The sequence below is a fragment of the Gossypium hirsutum genome, chromosome A10 (assembly GCF_007990345.1).
Source record: "Gossypium hirsutum isolate 1008001.06 chromosome A10, Gossypium_hirsutum_v2.1, whole genome shotgun sequence".
NCBI lineage: Eukaryota > Viridiplantae > Streptophyta > Magnoliopsida > Malvales > Malvaceae > Gossypium > Gossypium hirsutum.
Genome location: NC_053433.1, coordinates 115,555,812 through 115,576,511, shown reverse-complemented (window position 1 = coordinate 115,576,511; position 20,700 = coordinate 115,555,812). Strand labels below are relative to the sequence as shown.

At 36.2% G+C, this 20,700-nt stretch overlaps 1 protein-coding gene across 6 annotated transcripts; it reads right to left on the bottom strand.

Moving 5' to 3' along the window:
* Window positions 1–2,420: 2,420 nt before the first annotated feature.
* On the bottom strand, window positions 2,421–5,374 carry LOC107951688 (guanylyl cyclase 1). Of its 6 annotated transcripts, none has more exons than XM_016886813.2 (11): window positions 5,193–5,353; window positions 4,762–4,798; window positions 4,545–4,695; window positions 4,338–4,462; window positions 4,118–4,229; window positions 3,959–4,033; window positions 3,688–3,776; window positions 3,412–3,497; window positions 3,028–3,100; window positions 2,846–2,921; window positions 2,421–2,742 (listed from the first exon to the last, which is right to left on the bottom strand). In XM_016886813.2, the coding sequence occupies exons 3-11, from the start codon at window positions 4,683–4,685 to the stop codon at window positions 2,698–2,700; spliced, it is 822 nt and encodes a 273-aa protein (XP_016742302.1). In that variant the 5' UTR covers window positions 4,686–4,695; window positions 4,762–4,798; window positions 5,193–5,353; the 3' UTR covers window positions 2,421–2,697. The 6 variants fall into 6 exon arrangements, with proteins under 6 accessions (XP_016742302.1, XP_040934166.1, XP_016742310.1 ...); XM_041078232.1 differs by having other exon boundaries at window positions 3,412–3,473; window positions 4,545–4,655; XM_016886821.2 differs by lacking the exon at window positions 4,762–4,798 and having other exon boundaries at window positions 5,193–5,374.
* Between the last annotated feature and the right edge of the window lie 15,326 nt (window positions 5,375–20,700).

Genomic DNA, 20,700 nt, shown 5'->3' with positions numbered 1-20,700 from the left:
CAACCTTGTCGGACAAAATCCGAAATAAATAAGTGAAAGTTATGGGGTTAGCGTAAGGGAAACAAAGGACATGTTCTCATTGTTATGCGGGAAAAAATTAAGAAAGGCGTGTCGGAAGCCATGCCTATACTTCCTTGTTTTTGGAGATTCTTGGAAAATACATGTTTCATTTTATTGGCTATTTAACTTTGCATCTCAACCTTTTTGACTAGGATTGCATCAAATAATTATAATTAAAAAATTATATATGTAATATAAATTATATAATAAAATAATATTTGGTACATTCTCAATAGAGTTTTTATACTTGGTAAATAAGATTAACAAGTGTCTTATAAATGAATAATAAAATATTTTTAAAAAAACACATGACAAATTTTTAGAACTGCTTGCGGAATAAAAATACACTAACAATATACCAAATAATTTTCTTTTATTCATATGTCCACAAGCACCACCGCCATCACCAAACATACCTTTCTCCCACTTTTATATATATGAGAATTTTTTTTGTAAATTATCGATGAAGTTTTTAAATAGAGAGTTTATAGATGTTCTATAGAGATATAGTAAAAATATTTTTAAAATATATGATAATTTTTTTTAAAAAAAATTCTTATGGAATAAAAACGTACACTAACAATGCACCATATACTAACCCATAAAAAATACAATTATAATACAATAAAATTTTATTTTTTTCCTATGTCCACAAGCATCACCGCCATCACCAAACATCTCCTTCCACTTTGACATATATGAGAAATTGTCAATAAAATTTTTAGATATAAGGTTGACTTTGACATATATGAGAAATTGTCAATAAAATTTTTAGATATAAGGTTGACAAGTGTTTTATAAAATTATAATAAAATATAAAAAATATATATTAAAAAAAATGGAGACATCAACATTTTAAAATTATTTGTGAAATAAAGAAATACACTATCAATATACCATAAACTCACCCATATATATAGATATAATTAGTATCTAAAAACATGTCTAAGTTCCTTGTTTTAATTTGATAAATTAAGTGTATTAGGGTTTGGTCTCAAAAGTGTGCATTAGGAGCCCTTGAAACATGGTTTTGTTTTTGTTCTCCCCAAAAATTGAGGGCTTTGGTTTAATTAATTAATAATTTTAAATTACAATACCATTTGCTTAGTCACAGATGCTTTTGTCACATGATTTGTAATTTTTTAGAACTTTCTTTTAGGTATAAATGCACCCATGGTTCATCATCTTTAAGTCCTCTCATTCAAATGCTTTTTTAGCTTGTTTTAGAATTTAATTATATACTGTTAGCGGAGTTTTTTATTTTTATAAATAAGATTAGAGGTTGATGAGTGTCCTATAAAAATATAATAAATTATTAAAATATACATATTTAAAAAATAATTATATGTTAATTTCTTATTTTACTTGTGAAATAAAAAAATACAATGCTAATTTACCAGATGTTCTCGTATATATATATATTATGTTTATTTTATTTGCTTGTAATTGAGAGATAAGAAATATTTCTTTTTCCTTTTGTAGATTTTATTGGTTTGTTTTAAGATTTGAATTTACCAAACATTATGTTTATTTTATTGGGTTGTTAAAGTTGGTTGTAGAGACAGATGTAAAAATTGTATAGTAAAGGCACAAAAATGAGACTAAGATTGTTTATTTAGTTTGAATATAGCTAAATATATTTAATAGTCGGGTTATCTGTTAAAACCTGAAAGTTCATTCAAAATTTGAGAGGATTTAGGTAAAAAATTCAGTTCATTTAAAATATGAGCGAAGCTCGGTTTGAACATTCGAGGCTTGAATTCGACTCGGACCGATCTATTTTTTAATTTAGTAATATATTACATTATGTAATTTATAAATACACACAAAAATTAAATCTATGGTAATATATAATATTATAACATGAATACTAAAAAAATGTTTAGCTATCTATATATAAATTTTAAATATATAAAATTATTAAATTAAAAATTAAAAACAATATAAATATTTTAAAAATAAAAAATAATACAAGTGGGACTTAAATGAGTTAAGGTTAACTAATTACAAATATAAACGGGATGAGACAATTTTAAGTTTATATTTTAGGTTAGATGCATTTAAGCAAACATAAAATGTGATAGTATCATACTTAAAATCTCCTTGGACTCGACCCAACCCATGAACGCCTCTAAATGCAATCTTACACCGGAAAAAACCGATTTTAACCAACTATAGACCATAAATTTTTAATTCAACCGCCATCAGTTGATTGATTCAATCGGATTTTTCAACAAAGCATAAAGGACAGTAACCATCCATCAAAAGAAAAACACTTGATGTTCATTCATGTGAGATTTGACAAGACTTGAGTTTCATCAAAGGGACAAGTTCCCAACATTGTTAAAGAAATATGAGTATAAAAGAAAAACAAGAAACATGATTTATTATACAACAATTATATATTGCAATATACAATTTCATGTACAAAATGAATGCATTGTTGTACAAATTGCCAGTAATTTGCAGATTAAAAATCAAATCATTAGACCAACTACGCCATACAAAGACTAGTTATTTCTTCCAAGAGCTTACTATACACAATCTTCAAATACGAGCAAGTGCAGAAAATGGTGAGGAGAGCTGGACAAACAGTTACATGGTATGGATCGTGGCATATACATGAAGTGTAGAAAATTACAAGACGGAGTAGTTCGGTTTCCGGCTCTCCTCGAGTGATATCTGCATAGGGAAAATAGCGATGCTTGAATGCGTGATGAATGATGTTATAGTCCATTACATTGTTTGATTTGAATATGATGCAATAAGGTAAAAGATAAAATACCAGAAGAAGATCTTCGTCGGTACCAAAGGATTTGCGTGCTTCTTCGAGACACTTTGATGAGACCCTGTCGTGTTCCCTGCACATCAGGAGCTTGTTGGATAATCCACCAGTTTATAAATGGATTTTTGGATTCAATATATCGGTAGCTGTTAAAGAGTTATAAAAGGAAGCTTAGATTGTACCGAGAACTCGCAGGATCTCTGATCTCGAACTCGTCTGTTTCGGAATCGTAGCCACATATCACAACGTAGTGACCTACAAAGAGAACAAACTCCTTAAAAACTAGATCAAATGTAGCGTGATTATTCTGTTATCAACCAAATCGAATTTGAGCTTCGAAGCAATAATGATGAAAATGTTATCAGTCAGGTTATTAATCTAGTTTGAAATAATATAACGAGCCAGGATGACTATGCCTATGGTTGAACTATCCGACTAACACTAGCAGTCTTGTATATATATAAAGCAACAGCATGATATATATAAGTTATTACAATGATATGTATCCTCATATGAGCATTCTGTTTAGTATTTTCAAATTGTATACGAAAGTGTGCAACACTTACCGGTATATCCTACATCGTTTCCCTGAAATCCAGGGATGATGACATCCTCCATCCAAGACTGACTGCAATGCAAGATTTCGGCAGAACTATTCAGCACAAACTAGTTAAGAAGTCATCATTATCGTGCAATAACTTAAACCTTGTAATAACCGCTAAAATGCCTGAGGCGAACAAAGGGGGAAATACGGAACACGGGAAATACAAAACACAGCGGAAAGTTGTACAATAACAATTTACAACCGACTAGGGAAAAAATCTTAGAAGGAGAATGTATACCTCAATTTGTACTGGTCAACCAAAGCGATTGCAATATACTTTCCCGACAAGATCCAACAAGAGATTTCTTCACCACTGATGGACCTGCACTGTAAAATGGGGAAAAGTTCATAACCCCAAGCAAAAGGTTTAATTGCGACAAAGATCATTGGAATTATGCCACACAGAGAAAAGACAGAGTTAAAGGGAGCTAAAACTTTTATCACAAACAAACGAACGTATCAGTACATTCAATCAAAATGCAGTCAAGATTTAATGTTCCAGTGAATACCCCTATATTGATTCCTGCTTCCACCGCTTTTTTAAATAGTGTATCTACTCGAACCAGATCGTTAGGCAGTTGCTCCTGCAGAATAGTCAAAGAAATGTGAAAACCACACACCGGCTATTTAAGCATTTAATGATGTGTCATGGTACAAAGATAAATTACCTTATAATATGTCTCACCGGAGTAGTTCGGGTTAGCTCCAAATGTTACAGTATAATAGGAAAATCTAACCGAAAACTTTTGCAGTAAGTAAGCGAGATCAACTGTCCAAATGCTGCATATACACAGATGCAGCTTATCATCAAAAGATGAAATGAAATGATATGAATGTACATCATATCCGAAATTTCCAGGTTTTTGATACATCGTAACGACAACATACCTAGTTGTGCAGCAAAGTTCAGCTAAATTCTCAATACTACAATCATTAACACCAATAGTAGTTAACGCCATCAACACACAAGCAAGTCCACAATCCCAAGAGAACAATTGGTTTACATGTGGAACCTATAAAACACCATTAAAACAAATTCATAATTACAGCTTGTAACACAAGGTAACTTCAAAAAAATCCCATAATTTCGCTCACTTGAACGAAATGGGATCGTGGCAACATCGATTTGTGGCCGATTCGATGCTCAAAACCGTAGCATCGTGTTGTGGTGTTCATTCGATCTTCATCTTCGTCTGTTTTAAGAATCTTGTTTAACAGCAAATATAGAGGCCACATCAGGTGAGACCTGTTTTGGATTAAATTATAAAAATTATGCCACTGAGAGCAATTATTTTAATTAGTTAATAACAACCTTAACCATCAAATCCTCTTCCTCTTGCAAATTTTTCCTGCAGAAAGCATTAAAATAATTGAAACAAATCTCTAATAGCTAAAATAAAGCTCATAAATTTCCCAAAATATGGTTAATTTTAAGAATGTTGAATAGATTAAAGTCAAAATTAGCTTTCTTTGCATTACAATGACCTATTTACAATCTAATTAATTAACAGAAAACAACCTAATAAAAAGCAAAGAAATTTGGGGGGGGGAGAATCAATAGCTTTCAAAAAGTCAAACAAAATTAAATTGTTGGTTTTTGATCTAAAGCACGTAATATTACGAAGACTTATCGACAGGGGATTGAAACTCAAATCAATAAAAAAGGGGGAAAATCGAAGAACTTGTAGAATAAATGTAAATAAAAACCCAAACTTTTGAAAGAAAATGAGGAAAACGAAATACCTTTTTTGAGTGGGAAAATATTTGATTTTTTTGGGTTTCGATTGGAAATGCAGAAGCTTTTTTCTTTCAATTGCATGAATCTGGTTGGTGAGTTTCCATTTTCCTTTTTTGGAATATCCTTTTTCTCTGTTTTGAAGACGACTTTGAAGGAAAAAAGTAACATGTGGAGGAATAGCATTGGACTTTCTAAAGTTAAAAAGAAACATATTAAAAATATGTACATTAATTTTTTATTTATTTTTAATTATAATAACATGGTAAACTCCTAATAATTAGCGCTGATTATATAAATATTGATTTTATGTTTATATTATTTTCAATAATTAAATGTCATATCAATAATTTTATCCTTAATTTTAAAATTTCAATCTTTGAAAAAATCAAATCCATATGAAATATTAAAATTTAAAATAAATTATTGAAAATAGTAATATCTTTATTTCATACAATCCTTTCTCATTAAAAAATTATGTATATATATATAAAGATATTGAATGTTATCGAAATGGGTTTGGGTTATTTTAGATCCTTGTTTAGGTTAGTTTTATTTTAAATACGGATAGTTTTGGGTTTAAAATATTTAAATTTGTTAATTGTGGTTTTTGAGTTTGATTATCTCTATTTTATGTTCTTTTGGTTGCTTTTAGACGATGTTGTTGGGTCAGGAATCAACTTATATTCTATCCGTTTAAAAGAATCGAATTGACCTATGAGTAAATTATTTAGAATTGATAAAAAGCTGAAAATGTAGACAAAAAAAAAGTTGACTGTTGAATCAACTTATAATTTTTTTTGCTATTGTTTTAAAAAATTATTAATTTTATGATTTTTTAATTTCAATGCATTTAGATTTCAATTATAACAGATCAATTTAATCAGAATAGCCACAATACCACATGCTATGAGAATCGAAACAAAACATAACTTATCACACAAGGTAACATACACACAACAGAAACAACATACTTCATTGATCGGATAATCATACATATTATTCATCGAAGTTTACAAAATCATTGACCTTGAATATGCAATCCAAAACTCGGTCCTAACTAAACTTACTTAAAATAGGCTTACACTCTCATGTGGTCCACACACCTTACCTAGCAAAGCCTGTGTGGCCTACACGGCCTGGTGCACGATTGTGTGGCTCACATGGCCTGGCACACAACCGTTTGGCTCACACTGTCTAGCACACGATCATGTGGCGTCGACAGTTTCAATTTTTCGCTATTTTACGAAGTTTTGAGTTAGCACTACACACTTGCTTACTTTCGGGATGTCGACAGAACAACAACACACTAAAATCCTAAGAGGAGATTGTCAAAATCCTCAACTCGCCGGGAGAGTAAGCACCTCATAAATATCACTTGAAGATTATAATAGGAAGAATCACCATTTGAATGGTGGCGAAACATAAAATAGGTGACACTAGAGTGAACAACAGAGTGCTATTTTGCAATTTAATGGAAAGAAACGAGAATAAGGAAAAGAAAAGATAAAAGAAGTAGAAAGCTAAAGAAATCTGATAGAAGGAGTTGCAACAAAAGAAATCCACCATATTTTTCCTTTTTTTTAAAAAGAACCTTTTATCAAAGGTTACAATGTTCTAGTTGTAAGGATTTATAATCATTGTTGTGGTTAAGAATGAAGTGAGAGCAAAGCGTATGGATGGTGGAAAAGAAAGAAAAAGATAAAACATAGAGTTTTGATTTCTCAAGTGGAGGTCCAAAAAGTCTTGCTATTTGAACTCAAACCAACACTATTATTATGCATAAAATATTTGAATAGAATCATTCAATTGATTAAATTAAGTACATTAAAATCAAAAGTGTAATCAGATAAAAGTTGGAATAATTTAGACAAATTCACCTATAACACCATCCTTTATCTTAGAGCTAAGTAATATTTTTACTTGTTGGATTTTGAGGATACGCTGTGAGCCAACCAGACATTAAATTTAATGCATTTACGGAATATAACGATGATAACACTAACATTCCAGGACAAGACAAGAAACTAGATGTAATCATAAAAGTTTAGCATTTTTTCATTAAATTGTACGATATAAAAAAAACAAATAAATAAAAAACACAAAGTCAAGGTAGGGCAAGTTTCTCGACTGGCATGCAACCATTATAATCAATAGAGACAATAATGAAGATACAGAGCACACTTATCAGGGCTAACATTGGTACATTGTTTGGAAAGTTGAAAATCTCCACTCATAAAGACTAAAACTTTGAATTTCGTAGACAACACAATATTGTATGCTTTTTGGAGGGTATTAATGCAAACTTTGTATCTCATAATGTTATGCATTTTGAGCTTATATACATTTCCCGCTTTAGAAGTTATTATACAAAATAGCATTTTCAAACTATAGCAAAAAGGTTATAAAACACTAGGCAACTAAAAACAACATATGCTAAACAATTCTCCAAATCCACAAACCAGACAAAGGCTAAACATCTCAAACAATAGTAGCAATATCAAAAGCTCACAACAAAAAATTCCAATTACATCTTACACCTTTATGTTTTTGTTCCCTATCCATCTTCATATTCAGTATCCATTTCATGCATATTCCTCTTCATATTCAATATTTATTTGATGCATCTCCAGCTAGTTGACGTATTATATGTTCCTCATGCTCTTGTATTCCGTTGATACGAACTAAACTTTCAACATAAGCGTGAAGGGAGATGGACTCCCGAAAATGATCTAGATAGTATTAATCTCAAGCTCCTAAGCTCTTGGGTGGAGAGGTCAAATAGGACTATTTCATTATTTGTGTCTCTAAGAATAGCTCACCTTTTTCCAAACCCATGGGTGTAAACTCCAGAAATAGATTCAATACTGAATTGTTTAGTCCATACTCCTTCTCTCGTAACCCATAATCAAAAGACATGCCAGTTCTTCCAACAGGCAACAATGACACTAAGTGATCCATTAAACATCAACAGATTATCATAGTAATGTAAGCAAGACCCAGATTTATGGGAAAGGTAATATTGAAAACTTCTGATTCGCCAGTCAAATAGAGAATTAGTCCAGATATGCTCTGTCATTGTTTCCAATAGCAAATTCCATCTACATATTGTAGCGACGTGAAAATTTCTTTAGTTTCGCTTGGTCGCTAATTGTGGCGATTTATTAACATTTGAAAAAACTTTCGATTTATTACAAGGGAGTCGCCACGATCCTTTTTTATAGGTTGATGGACACTAATAAATTATTTTAAACAAAAAGAAGGCCAAATTTAGGTCTACGTGAAAGTCCAGAGAAAAATTGGGGTTCGGGAGTCAGTTACGCGTGAGGAATGTATTAGCACCCTCGCGACGCCCAAAATTGGTATCTCATAAACATGTGTTGACTTGATTTTCAAAAATACGAGTTCAATATAATATTTAATCGTGATCCGATTGAAAAATGAGAATTTTTAGTTTTCGATTTTTTTTAGAAAGGGTGTCCCGTTTTTAACACAAGCCGACGAATTTCACCCAACATAGCGATGAAATCGATGGCTTAATATTAAATCGGTACATTGCCTTATTTTTGAAATTAATTAAAACATGAGAAAAAATATTTCTAAAGTGAGAAATTAAAATAGATAAAGGACGCAAAAAAATGATATCATTAATGAAAAATATTAACATGGAATACTAGAATATTAGAATAACAATAATAATGATATTTACAAAATAAAAACAAATCATGTACTAATAATAAAATAGGAAAAATGATATATTTGGTAATAATAATATAAAATAATAATATGTACATAAAAATACATATATATATATGCATATAATAAAAGTATGTAATAATAATATCTACAATAAAAGAAAATATTAGGAAACTTACATAAAAAATATATACATAAAAAATTTACAACAATAATATAAAATAATGATATGTACAAATATATTATATACATATGTACATAAAATATACACTAATATATAATAGTTATAATGATACTAGCAATAGTAAAATTTGTAATAATAATATATACACAATATGGTATTTAAAATATATATATGTATATGTATATATAATAGTATTTAAGAATATATACATAAGAAATATATAACTAATGGCATTAAAAAATATATACATAATATATATAAAATACCTAAAAAAAAGAAGGGGGAAAGAAGAGAGAAGGAGGGGGGAAAGGAAATCGGCGAGGGGGGGCGGTCACCGGTCGATCGTCGACCGCCATCGTCGCCGGCGCGGCCACCGCCCACGGTGGCCGAAAAGGTAATTTTTTTTCTTAACAATATATGTATATATAAAGAAAAAAAAATAACACAAAAAAGAAAGAAAAAAAGATTCGAAAGAAGAGGAAAAAAGAAAAAGATGCAACCTTTTTATTGATGTTTTTTTTTTGTGTTCAAAATTTGAAGGGATTTTTGTGTTTTTTTTTCAATCTTTGTAAAATCCCCCCCTTACATGATTTTTGAATGGCTTTTTATAGCCATCTTTTACATGATTTTCTATTATTTCTTTTTCTATTTTGTAGGTGGTGGTGGTAGACAATGGATATCAAAAATGGGAGGAAAAATGGGGCAAGTGGGAAAGTGGCTAGGTGGCTAGGGTTTCTTGGTTTTTTTTGGGGGGGGTTAGGTTTTTTTTTTTGGGTTAGGTTTTTTTTTTGGGGGGGGGCTTAATGGGCTTTTGAATTGGGTTTAATATTTGGGTTTTGTAATGGGTTTGGGTAGATGTAAATGGGTCATGGGTTAAGGGTTTTAGTGGGTTTAGAGGTTTGGTTGGGTTTTGATATAATCGGGCCCGGGCAATTTGGGCTTCTACAGCCCCTCTTTGCTCATTGTCGTGCAACGATAATAGAGCAAAGACTTTCAAGGAAGACCAAATTGCCCGGTCTTGCTAGGTTTGACTTGCTTTAGAACTCTTCTTGTTTAGTTAGTCCTTTTTAGTCCCCGCATCTTGTAGCTTTGGTTCACTCTACTGAATATTAGATATACGCTTGTAGCTTCAATTTATTCCAATGTAACTTCAAGGATATGAAATTTATGGTTCGATCTACTTCACTGTAACTTCAGAAAGGTGAGATCTACAACTTCAATCTACTCTTCTTCGCTTCATGGATAGGTTTTTTTTCTTCTGCATTCAGCATATGGTCAATTAGAATTTGATTCTCGTAATCAATGGCCTGACTCTAAGGACAACAGTTAAATCTAACCTTAAAGCAATTTTGAAAATACTCAGCTCAGCGCATGTGATGCCAGAGCTCAACTCATTCCTTCTCGCAATATGAATTGATTTTTAAAAAAAAAAAATTGAAAATAGATCAGCCGTGAGCAAGGCTAACTCACTTCTCGCATTGAGTTAATTTTTTGAAACTAACTTGAAAAGCAGATTTTGAAAATACCTCGCATGTGACTGGAGGTCAACTCACCTCTCGCAATATGAGTTGATTTTTGAAAAACAGAAATTAAAAGACTCAACTCAACTCTCGCAGAAATTTAAATAAAGTTCAATACCTCAGGAAATGACTGAGCCTCAACTCACTCTCGCAATATAGCTGATTTTGAAAACAGTCAAGAATATGTAAAAGGCTCAACTCACCTCTCGCATATGAGTTGATTCTTGAACACGTAAATAAACAGAAATTGAAAATACCTCAGCGTGACCTTGAGGCTCAACTCACCTCTCGCATTGAGCTGATTTTGAAAAGTAGGAAATTGAAAGGTTCAACCCCACCTCTCGCAATATGAGTTGATTCTTGAACAACGTAAATTGAAAACAGAATTGAAATACCTCAGCGTGACCTGAGGCTCAACTCACCTCTCGCATATGAGCTGATTTTAAAAAGTAGAAATTAAAAGGTTCAACCACCTCTCGCAATATGAGTTGATCTTGAACAACGTAAATTGAAAACAGAAATTGAAAATACCTCAGCGTGACCTGAGGCTCAACTCACCTCTCGCAATATGAGTTGATTTTAATAAAAGTTTAGAAATTATTAAAAAAGTTCACTCACTCTCCAATATGAGGATTGGAATTAAAACGATAAATTGAAAACAGAAATTGAAAATACCTCAGGTGACTGAGGCTCAACTCACCTCTCGCAATATGAGTTGAAATTAAAACAACAAAAAAAATACCTCAGCGGCCCGAGTCAACTCACTCTAGAATAAGTGATTTGAAAAAACAAAAATTAAAAGGCTTAACTCACCTCTCGCAATATGAGTCAATTTAAAACAAAAAATACCTCAGCGTGCCCCGAGGCTCAACTCACTTCTCGCAATATGAGTTGATTTTGAAAAAAACAATTAAAAATACCTCAACATGTCTTGACCAACTATCTTCGCAATATGAGTTGATTTCCTTGAAAGCAGAAAAAAAACAAAATACCAAACCTTCCTTGTAGAATCGGTTCTTTCTTTGATTCAGTCGCTTCTTCAAGATTCTTGCTCTGTTAGACTATCATGATATATCTGATATGCACATGTTTTATGCTTTATGCCTACTATCAGTCTCCAACATTCTAGTCCATACCAAATCTTCATGCTTTTTCTCGACTCTTAGCATACCTTCTTCAGCTTATGAGTTCACGTTTCAGATATACTCTTCGTGAACTTATTTACTAAATCTTCTTTCATCTCAGGTAATGCTTAACATTTCTTTTGTTTAGAGTATGTCATTTCACCATTTATCATGTAAATAAACACATAATGAGATGCATGAAAAAGGTCAGATAGGGACAAAAATGATATTTCATATTCATCTATTTCAAATGTGGCAAACAAAGCAAGTTAACCAATGAGAGTAAAAAATGTCAAAAGAAAGAAAGGATCGTATTCAACGGATACAAATGCTCTAGATATTCAACACATGAACTCTTCCTCGTTCCTCAATCAAAAATCTTTTCGAGCGCGGCTTCTTGCGTAGAAGATTTCGAGCTTTCAGAATGCTTCAAATACTGTAGCCTCACTGCTTGACCTATCGTTCGACCGCCAGGTTTGTTTCATTAGGACGCCCTCTCGGGTTTTCATCCTAATCTTTTTGTACTAATCAAGACGCCCTTTTCGGGTTTTCGCCTTGATCCCTTTTTTTTTAAGATGCCCTTTTCGGGTTTTCATCTTAAGCATAATATTTCTTCACAGCATCTGAGTTCACTGGATTCGACAACTCTTTCCCATCCATCTCGGTAAGGATCAAAGCTCCTCCTGAGAATGCCTTCTTTACGACATATGGTCCTTCCCAGTTTGGTGCCCATTTCCCTCGCAGATCTTTTTGTATTGGGAGAATTTTCTCAGCACGAGTTCTCCTTCATGGAATTCTCTTGGTCGTACCTTCTTGTCATGGGCTGCGATCATTCTTTTTTGGTACATCTGCCGTGACAAATTGCCCTGAGACGCTTTTCTTCAATGAGGTTCAGCTGATCATATCGAGCTTGTACCCATTCTGCTTCTTCTAACTTTGATTCCATTAAGACTCGTAGAGAAGGGATCTCAACCTCGATAGGTAGCACAGCTTCCATTCCATAAACCAGAGAGAAAGGAGTTGCTCCCGTAGATGTTCGTACAGATGTCGATATGCAAACAAAGCAAATGGAAGCTTCTCGTGCCAATCTTTAAACGTCTCAGTCATTTTCCCAATGATCCTCTTAATATTTTTATTGGCTGCTTCAACAGCCCCGTTCATCTTTGGGCGATAGGCGAGGAGTTATGATGCTTTATTTGGAATTGCTCGCATACTTCCTTCATCATCTGTTATTCAGATTCATGGCGTTATCTGAAATGATTCTTTCAGGCAACCATATCGACAAATGATTTCCTTCTTCAAAAACTGCAAACTGCAGTCTTGTCACATTGGCAAACGAAGCGGCTTCTATCCATTTTGTGAAGTAATCAATGACCACAAAAATGAATCGATGTCCATTAGAAGCTTGGGAAAATAGGCCCTATGACATCCATGCCCCACATAGAAAAAAGCCACGGAGAAGTCATGACGTGAAGGGGCGAAGGGCTACATGAATTTTATCGCCGTAGATTTGACATTTGTGGCATTTTCTGGAAAACTAATGCAGTCGCTTTCCATCGTCAACCAGTAGTAACGAGTCTCATAATCTTTCTGGCCATACTGAAACCATTGGCAGTGGTCCCACAGATTCCCTCATGGACATCTTCAAGTATCTTTCTGGCTTCAACATCATCCACGCATCTCAAAAGTACTTGATCATTTCCTTTTTATACAGGAATCCCATCAAGAAAAATCCGCTGCCATTCTTCTGATTGTTCTTTTGTCGTTCTCATTGCTTGTTCGGGATAGCTTTGATTCTTGATATATTCTAAGATATCATGGAACCATGGCCGTCCGTCTGCCTCTTTCTCAATGCTACAACAGTGTGCAGGGACTCGTATATGCTCATTTTGAGGGGCATTATTTCTGCTTCTTTACTTGCTTTGAACATTGAAGCCAAGGTGGCCAGGGCATCAGCCAATTGGTTTTTCTTCTCGGGGAAGTAATGAAAAGTTATTTCTTTGAATTCTTTGATCAATTCAGCACTAAATCACTGTACTTAATCAATTTTGGGTCCTCACTTCCACTCTCCACGGATTTGTAAACCACTAGGGCTGAGTCCCCGTACACCTCTAAGATTTCGATGTTTCGTTCAATAGCTGCACGAAGTCCCATGATACAGGCCTCATATTCTGCTATGTTATTGGTACAGAAGAAATTCAGTCTTGCAGTGAACGGATAATGATTCCCGTCTGGTGATACCAGGATTGCTCCAATTCATGCCCTAAAGCATTTGACGCACATCAAAGCACATCTTCCATGACTTCTCTTTTGATGACTCGGATTCATTTCTGTGATGCACATTAAGTCTTCGTCTGGGAAATTAATTTAAGGCTCATATTCCTCCGTCGTTCGAGTTCGCTAAGAAATCAGCTATTGCGCTCCTTTTATCGACTTCTGACTTACATAGCAATGTCATATTCTGATAGGAGGATCTGCCATCGTGCCATTCTTCCTGAGTGCCGGTGATTCCATCATGTATTTTATTGGGTCTAGCTTTGAAATTAGCCATGTCGTTGATACAACATATATTGTCTGAGTCTCCGAGCTACCCAAACAGAGCGCAACAGTATTTTTCAATGGACGAATACTTTGCCTCATATTCAGTGAACTTTTTACTGAGGTAGTAGATCGCCTTTTCTTTCTTTCCTGACTCGTCGTGTTGCCCCAGTACGCAACCCATTGATTTCGAACACAGTCAAATACAATATCAATGGTCTTCCCGGAGTTGGCGGTACTAGCACTGGAGGACTAGACAAATATTGTTTATCTTATCAAAGGCCACCTGCATTCCTCATTCCATTTCCCGGGTTATGTTTTCGAAGAAGCCGAAAGATTGGGTCGCATTGGTTGGTAAGTTGAGCGATAATCGGGCGATATAGTTAATCTCCCTAAAAATCCTCTAACTTCCTTTTGCGTGCGGGAGGTGGTAACTCTTGAATGGCTTTTATTTATCTGGATCAACTCGATACCTCTTTCACTGACAATGAAGCCTAGCAACTTCCGAGGTAGCCCCAAAGTACATTTGGCTGGATTAAGCTTTAGCTGAAACTTTCTCAGCCTTTCGAACAACTTCTTGAGTTCACTACATGCTCTTCTTCCCTCGAGATTTAGCAATCATATCATCGACGTAGACCTCTATTTCTTTATGATCATGTCATGGAATAAGTCACCATAGCCCTCTGATATGTTGCCCAGCATTCTTTAACCCGAATGGCATCACCTTGTAGCAGAACGTTCCCACATTGTTATGAAGGTAGTTTTCTCCATATCCTCAGGGGCCATCTTGATCTGATTATACCCGAGAATCCATCCATGAAAGAAAACAATGAATGTTTTGCTGTGTTGTCCACCAACGTATCAATGTGGCAAGGGAAATTATCTTTTGGGCTTGCTCGTTCAGGTCACGGTAATCACGCACATTCGTACTTGCCATCTTTCTTTGGTACGGGACTATGTTAGCCACCCATTCTGGATATTTGGAGGCTTGTAGGAAGCCAGCATCAAATTGCTTCTTGACTTCCTCTTTTATTTTCAACAGCATTTCGGGTCTCATCCGTCTTAATTTTTGCTGGATGGGCTTGCATTCTGGCTTTAATGGGAGCTTATGGACCACTAAATCTTCATCTAGCCCTGGCATGTCCTGGTATGACCATGCGAAAACATCTTTGTATTCGTGGAGTAAAGTGATCAAATTATGCCTGGTACTCTCTGAAATAGAGTCCCAATCTTCACTTCTTGTTTCCTCTTCAGTGCCCAAATTTATTGTTTCCACAGATTCTTCGTGAGGCAAAATCTGTTTATCCTCTTGTTCCACCATTCTTAACAATTCAGGAGACGAGACGTAATCTTCAGCATTTTCTTCGGCTTCAAATTCTCCTAAGCAAAAGCCTTCTCAAAATCAATTTCAAGATTCGTGACGGCTTATTCATGTCGTCAATATCTGAGCACCTGAAAGTTGAATGGAAAAGGAAGCTATAGAGGGGCATCCAAGTATTGGAACAACAAACAAATGTTATGTCATGGCAATGAGGCAAATGTAAGGATAGGCTATGAAATGAGAAATGATTATGAAATTAGTGATAATGCGAAAAATCGTGACAAAATGCATCTTCATTGATATTCATTTAAATGATAAAGAGCGAATGCAAGCTCTTACAAAAGATTCTATTATATCTAAGGACACAATAGAAGGTTAATGTTTAGCATTACTCTGAAGACTTATAAACTACAAGAAGCTCCTCGGCAGTCCAATTGTTCACATGAAACCAGGAGGGCAAGGGCGTATCCTCGAGACATCTTTACTTGCACAGCCCTTTGTCAATGACATTTATACTGACATTCTGAAACCCCTTTCAATTAACCCAGCTGTTTCGTGGATCATCTTGTCCAGGGTATATCATTCCCGCAGATGTAAATGTTTTGACAAGGAGGGTATTCTATGGGCTCCCATTCTGGTTCTCGGCCCAAAGTTCTTGCGATCCTTCTTTCCTGATCTTTTTCCACTGTCTTCTTCTTTGACGCATGTCTGGCTGGAACCCCAAACCGTATCGGGCTTGTGGTGCACTGCTTAAAGCCCTGACTATCCTGCAGATATCTCCCTAAACTCTTCTCGCTCGAGCTCCCTTTCCTACGGTCAATTTGACACCCATTCTAGTATTTCTCGACAGTTTTGGCATCGGAATTCTGTTTCCTCAACACAAAAGTGGCATTGACGAATTCAAGGGATCGAAGGAACATTCCAATGCGTCTTTGTTCACTTCCAAGTACGGTGCATCGGCAGAGACAGATGCGACAATGTCTTCTTCTCCCTCGACAGTGACCAAACAACCGTCCATGATAAATTTCACCTTTTGATGGAGGGATGATGGACTGCTCCAGCAGAATGGATCCAGGGTCTTCCCAAAAGGCAGTTATAAGAGGGTGTATGTCCATGACTTGGAACTCGACATCATAAATGTAAGGGCCCACTTCCAAAGGGATTTCGATCTTTCCCATGACTTCGCGCCTCGTCCCGTCGAATGCCCTTACGTGGAATGACAGGGCTTAAGTAGGACAAATCCATCGGTATTCTGGAAAGCGTGGCCAATGGCATAACATTTAACGCTGACCCATTATCGATGAGCACGTTCGGTATTATGTAGCCCTTGCAGCGAGTCGTGATATGCAGCGCTTTCACCGAGCCTCTACCATTTGGCGGTATCTCATCATCACTAAAAGAGATGAAATTGTCCGCATTCAGATTGTTTACCCACCTATCAAGCTTCTCAACGGATATGTTGTTAGCTACGTAAGCTTGATTTAACACTTTCAGCAAAGCGTTCCGATGTGGCTCTGAATTTAAGAGTAGAGATAAAACTGAGATTCTTGCTGGCTGCTTGCTTAATTGTTCCACCACACTATACTCACTGTGCTTGATAAATTTCAAGAATTCCTGAGCTTCTTCCTCGTTCACAGGCTTTTTAGTTTCTTGCACGGGTGGAATTTCTTGCTCGACTTCGACTTCGTGCATCACTGCTTTCCCTTTTTGCTTCGAGTCACTACTTTTCTTTACCGGTTCAATTTCTTTAGAATAGCACGCCACTTCGGGTAAAATGACCTACTCTCCCACATCTTCAGTTATGGCTTTGGAATTTCCACTTCGGTGTGAATATTAACATCGTATCTCCACGGTACTGTTTTATTGTTCTTATAAGGGAAAGGAGATGGTACTTCGATTATCATTTTTGGCTTCACGGCTCTTTCTTCGCGTCATAATAAATTATTAACGGTCGGTCGGCGCTATACTGGAAACCTGATGATTGATTGTCAGAAGCGCATATTTCTCCTCTATCGGCCTCCTCGCTTTATAAAAATCCCAATCTCCTTGTTATCCATCATACTTTGCAGTAATCCTCTGAACTCATCGCAGGACTGAATGTCGTGCCCTTCAACGCCATGGAACTCACAAAAATGTGACCTTTTGCATCTTTTCCTTCGAATACTCCGTCAAGACGATAGAGCAACTCTTTTCAACTAGTACCTCCCAGATTTTCTGCAGAGGTGTTCTTATTTCAGAAACCCATCTTCTACTTTGCCGTCGTTTTCCTCTCCTACTGCGCTCACATTCCCTTCGGTGTGGTTGGGAATGGATTCCGGTTGTACCGCCAGTACCATCAAATCGCAAAATGCCGCATCAATGAGTCTTGAACTCTCCTTTGAAGGCAAGACAGTTCTCCGTAGAATGCCCCTGATTCCAGCATGGTATGCACAACTAGCGTTGGATCGTACCATTTTGGGTATGGAGGTTTAAGGGGTGCCATGTAATGGGGGGATATTAACTGTTTCTCCAAAAGTTTTGGTACAATTCCCCATACGACACAGGGATGGGAGTAAACTGCGGTCTCTCGGGATTAGGCTTGCTGGTCTGGTTCATTTCTGGGTTGGCTTTGAGCGGGTATAGTGTTTTGTGGAATGAGGTGATGGTCTTTGGTTGTTCGTGGCGTAACGGATAGGAAGAGGTGGTGCTTGGTAGTAAGGGTTTTGAGGGGATAATAGAAATTTGGAGGTGGATAATTTCGAGGTCGGGGTTGTTCGGATATGGATTAGAGGCATAACGGCTTCCCATTCCCACCATGTGGCTTCTGGTTCTTTCTTCTTCATAGGTGCTGCCTTTTTGAACCTTCTGACCTTCCATTCTACGTCTTGACGGATTCTCTATGAGCTCACCAGATATACAATATCCGCAAACTCTTCGTGGCACTTCCCACTAATTTGTCATAAAAGGCGCCTTTAAGGTGTTGATAAAGAGAACGGTTATCTCCTTTTTGTTAGTGGGGGTTCCACTTGGGCCGAGACGTCTCTCCATCTCTGCGCATACTGTCTGAAGGTCTCTGATGGCTTTTTCTCCATCATTTGCAAGGTCATCCGGTCTGGCACCATGTCCGATACATGCTTGTACTGCTCGCAAGAATGCAGACGCCAAGTCCTTCCAGGATCGAATCTTTTCTCTACTAGTTGGTTGTACCACCGAGAGCTGACCCTGTTAGACTATCTTGAAAGCAATGTATAGTAGCTTATCCTCGTTCACATAACCGGTCATTTTTCGACAGAACATGATGAGATGTGCTTTTGGGCACCTTGTCCCATCATACTTTTCAAAATCAGGCGCCTTGAATTTCGGAGGCAAGATTAGATCAGGTACCAAACTGAGTTCTTTGGCACCTAGTGCGGAGAAGACTTCAGTGCCTCTATTGCTTTGAGTCTTTCCTCTAGACTTCTATATTTGCATCATGATTATCCAATTTCAACTTGGCTACCTCTGCTGGGTTCGTCCAGATCTGGAACTAGTGGATGCAGGGCTTGCCCTGGTTCGACACGAATATCCTTGCCCCAGATTAGTGGGTGGAGCAGGTGGCAAGGTCGTTTTCAAGACTGTGGGTTCCCCTTGAGTTACCCTCTTGTTTGTATATGCGGTGGTGAGTGAATCCCGGGGATAAGTGGATCCTGATCGTGGTGAATTCTTGACTGAGGTTCCATACATCGGGTTTGGACGGGTCCTTTCCTTTGACCAGTGTCATCATCTCCATCATTTTGGCCATCTGATCTCTTTGCTCGAGTGATTCCTCTCGAGATTTCCATTAGTCTTCGTTCTTGTGCGATTTGCCAGTTGCTCTTGATTCCTTTTGAGCCCTTTCCATCCTTTCAATCTCTCATTATTCAGCCTCTATCTAGCTTGCGGCGGTTTTATACGGATGACGTGGTCCAGTCTTGTGGTATTAACTGCGATTATATATTTTATCTTCAGGCCGAGTATGGGATAGCAATGTATGAATGAAGATGAATGAATGCATGAATGTCAAATGAATGTCAGTCATGAATGATATGCAAAAATTGGTGTTAATTTCAAGATAGCCCCTATTAGGCATTTCCTTATCAAAGGATACACAACGTTTCGGTCACTCGTATAATTGACTCCTCCATTAGAAACCCGTTTTTGGCAACCAATCTCTAATCAACACCTTCCTAACAAGATGCCTTCGATGCATGATGAAATAAATACAGACAAACGACCTTGGTTAGCGCAACACATATAAACAGAGAAAAACTGTGGAAAATCTAACAAATTAAGCTACTTGGTCCAGTGGACTCGATTCCCTTGCTTAGAAAGCACAAATGTAAAAGAAATAGAAGGTAAGATGTGCTTTTCCCGTGTACTTATTTCGGTGACTACTAAACGAGCGGAGGTTCGGCATGGCTCTAGTTGGGTGGCTCGTATGGTTCACTATATGCGGTTTTGGTTCTAGACAGGTACTCGAATTGCTCGTACTATCATCTGCTAAGATTAGCACGAAGCCTCGGTCATAACCCACAGGCTCACGAGTTCAATTCGAGGGATTACATTTACTTATGCCTATGCGGAGGGACAAGTTAACTCACGAAAGCATAAGTCATATGTAACCCGAAAGTATTCACTAGCCTGTGCGGAGGGACGAGTTAACTCACGAAGGCATAGCGTTTACTTTCACTTAAACGGACAGAGCCCGGGTAGAGAGCTTATGTTATGCAAAATGCAAGTGCACGGTGTGTGAGAAACTTGCAATCCTCCATATTTTAAAAACTACAAAACTAAACGAAAGATAAAACAAATTAGGAGATACGTATGTATGATTTTTTCGAAAACAAAACTAAGGATCATGATTAAATATAATTTGAACACGGAAATTTGAAAATTTTGACAACACGCTTTAATTCAACTCGACTTCAAAATGGAGTCCCAGTGGAGTCGCCAGCTGTAGCGACGTAAAAAAATTAGTTCGCTTGGTCGCTAATGGGCGATTTATAAACATTTGGAAAACCAACTTTCGATTTATTAACAAAGGGAGTCGCCACCGATCCTTTTGTATAGGTGTGATCGGACACCTAATAAAATTATTTTAAACAAAAAGAAGCCAAATTAGGTCTACGTGAAAGT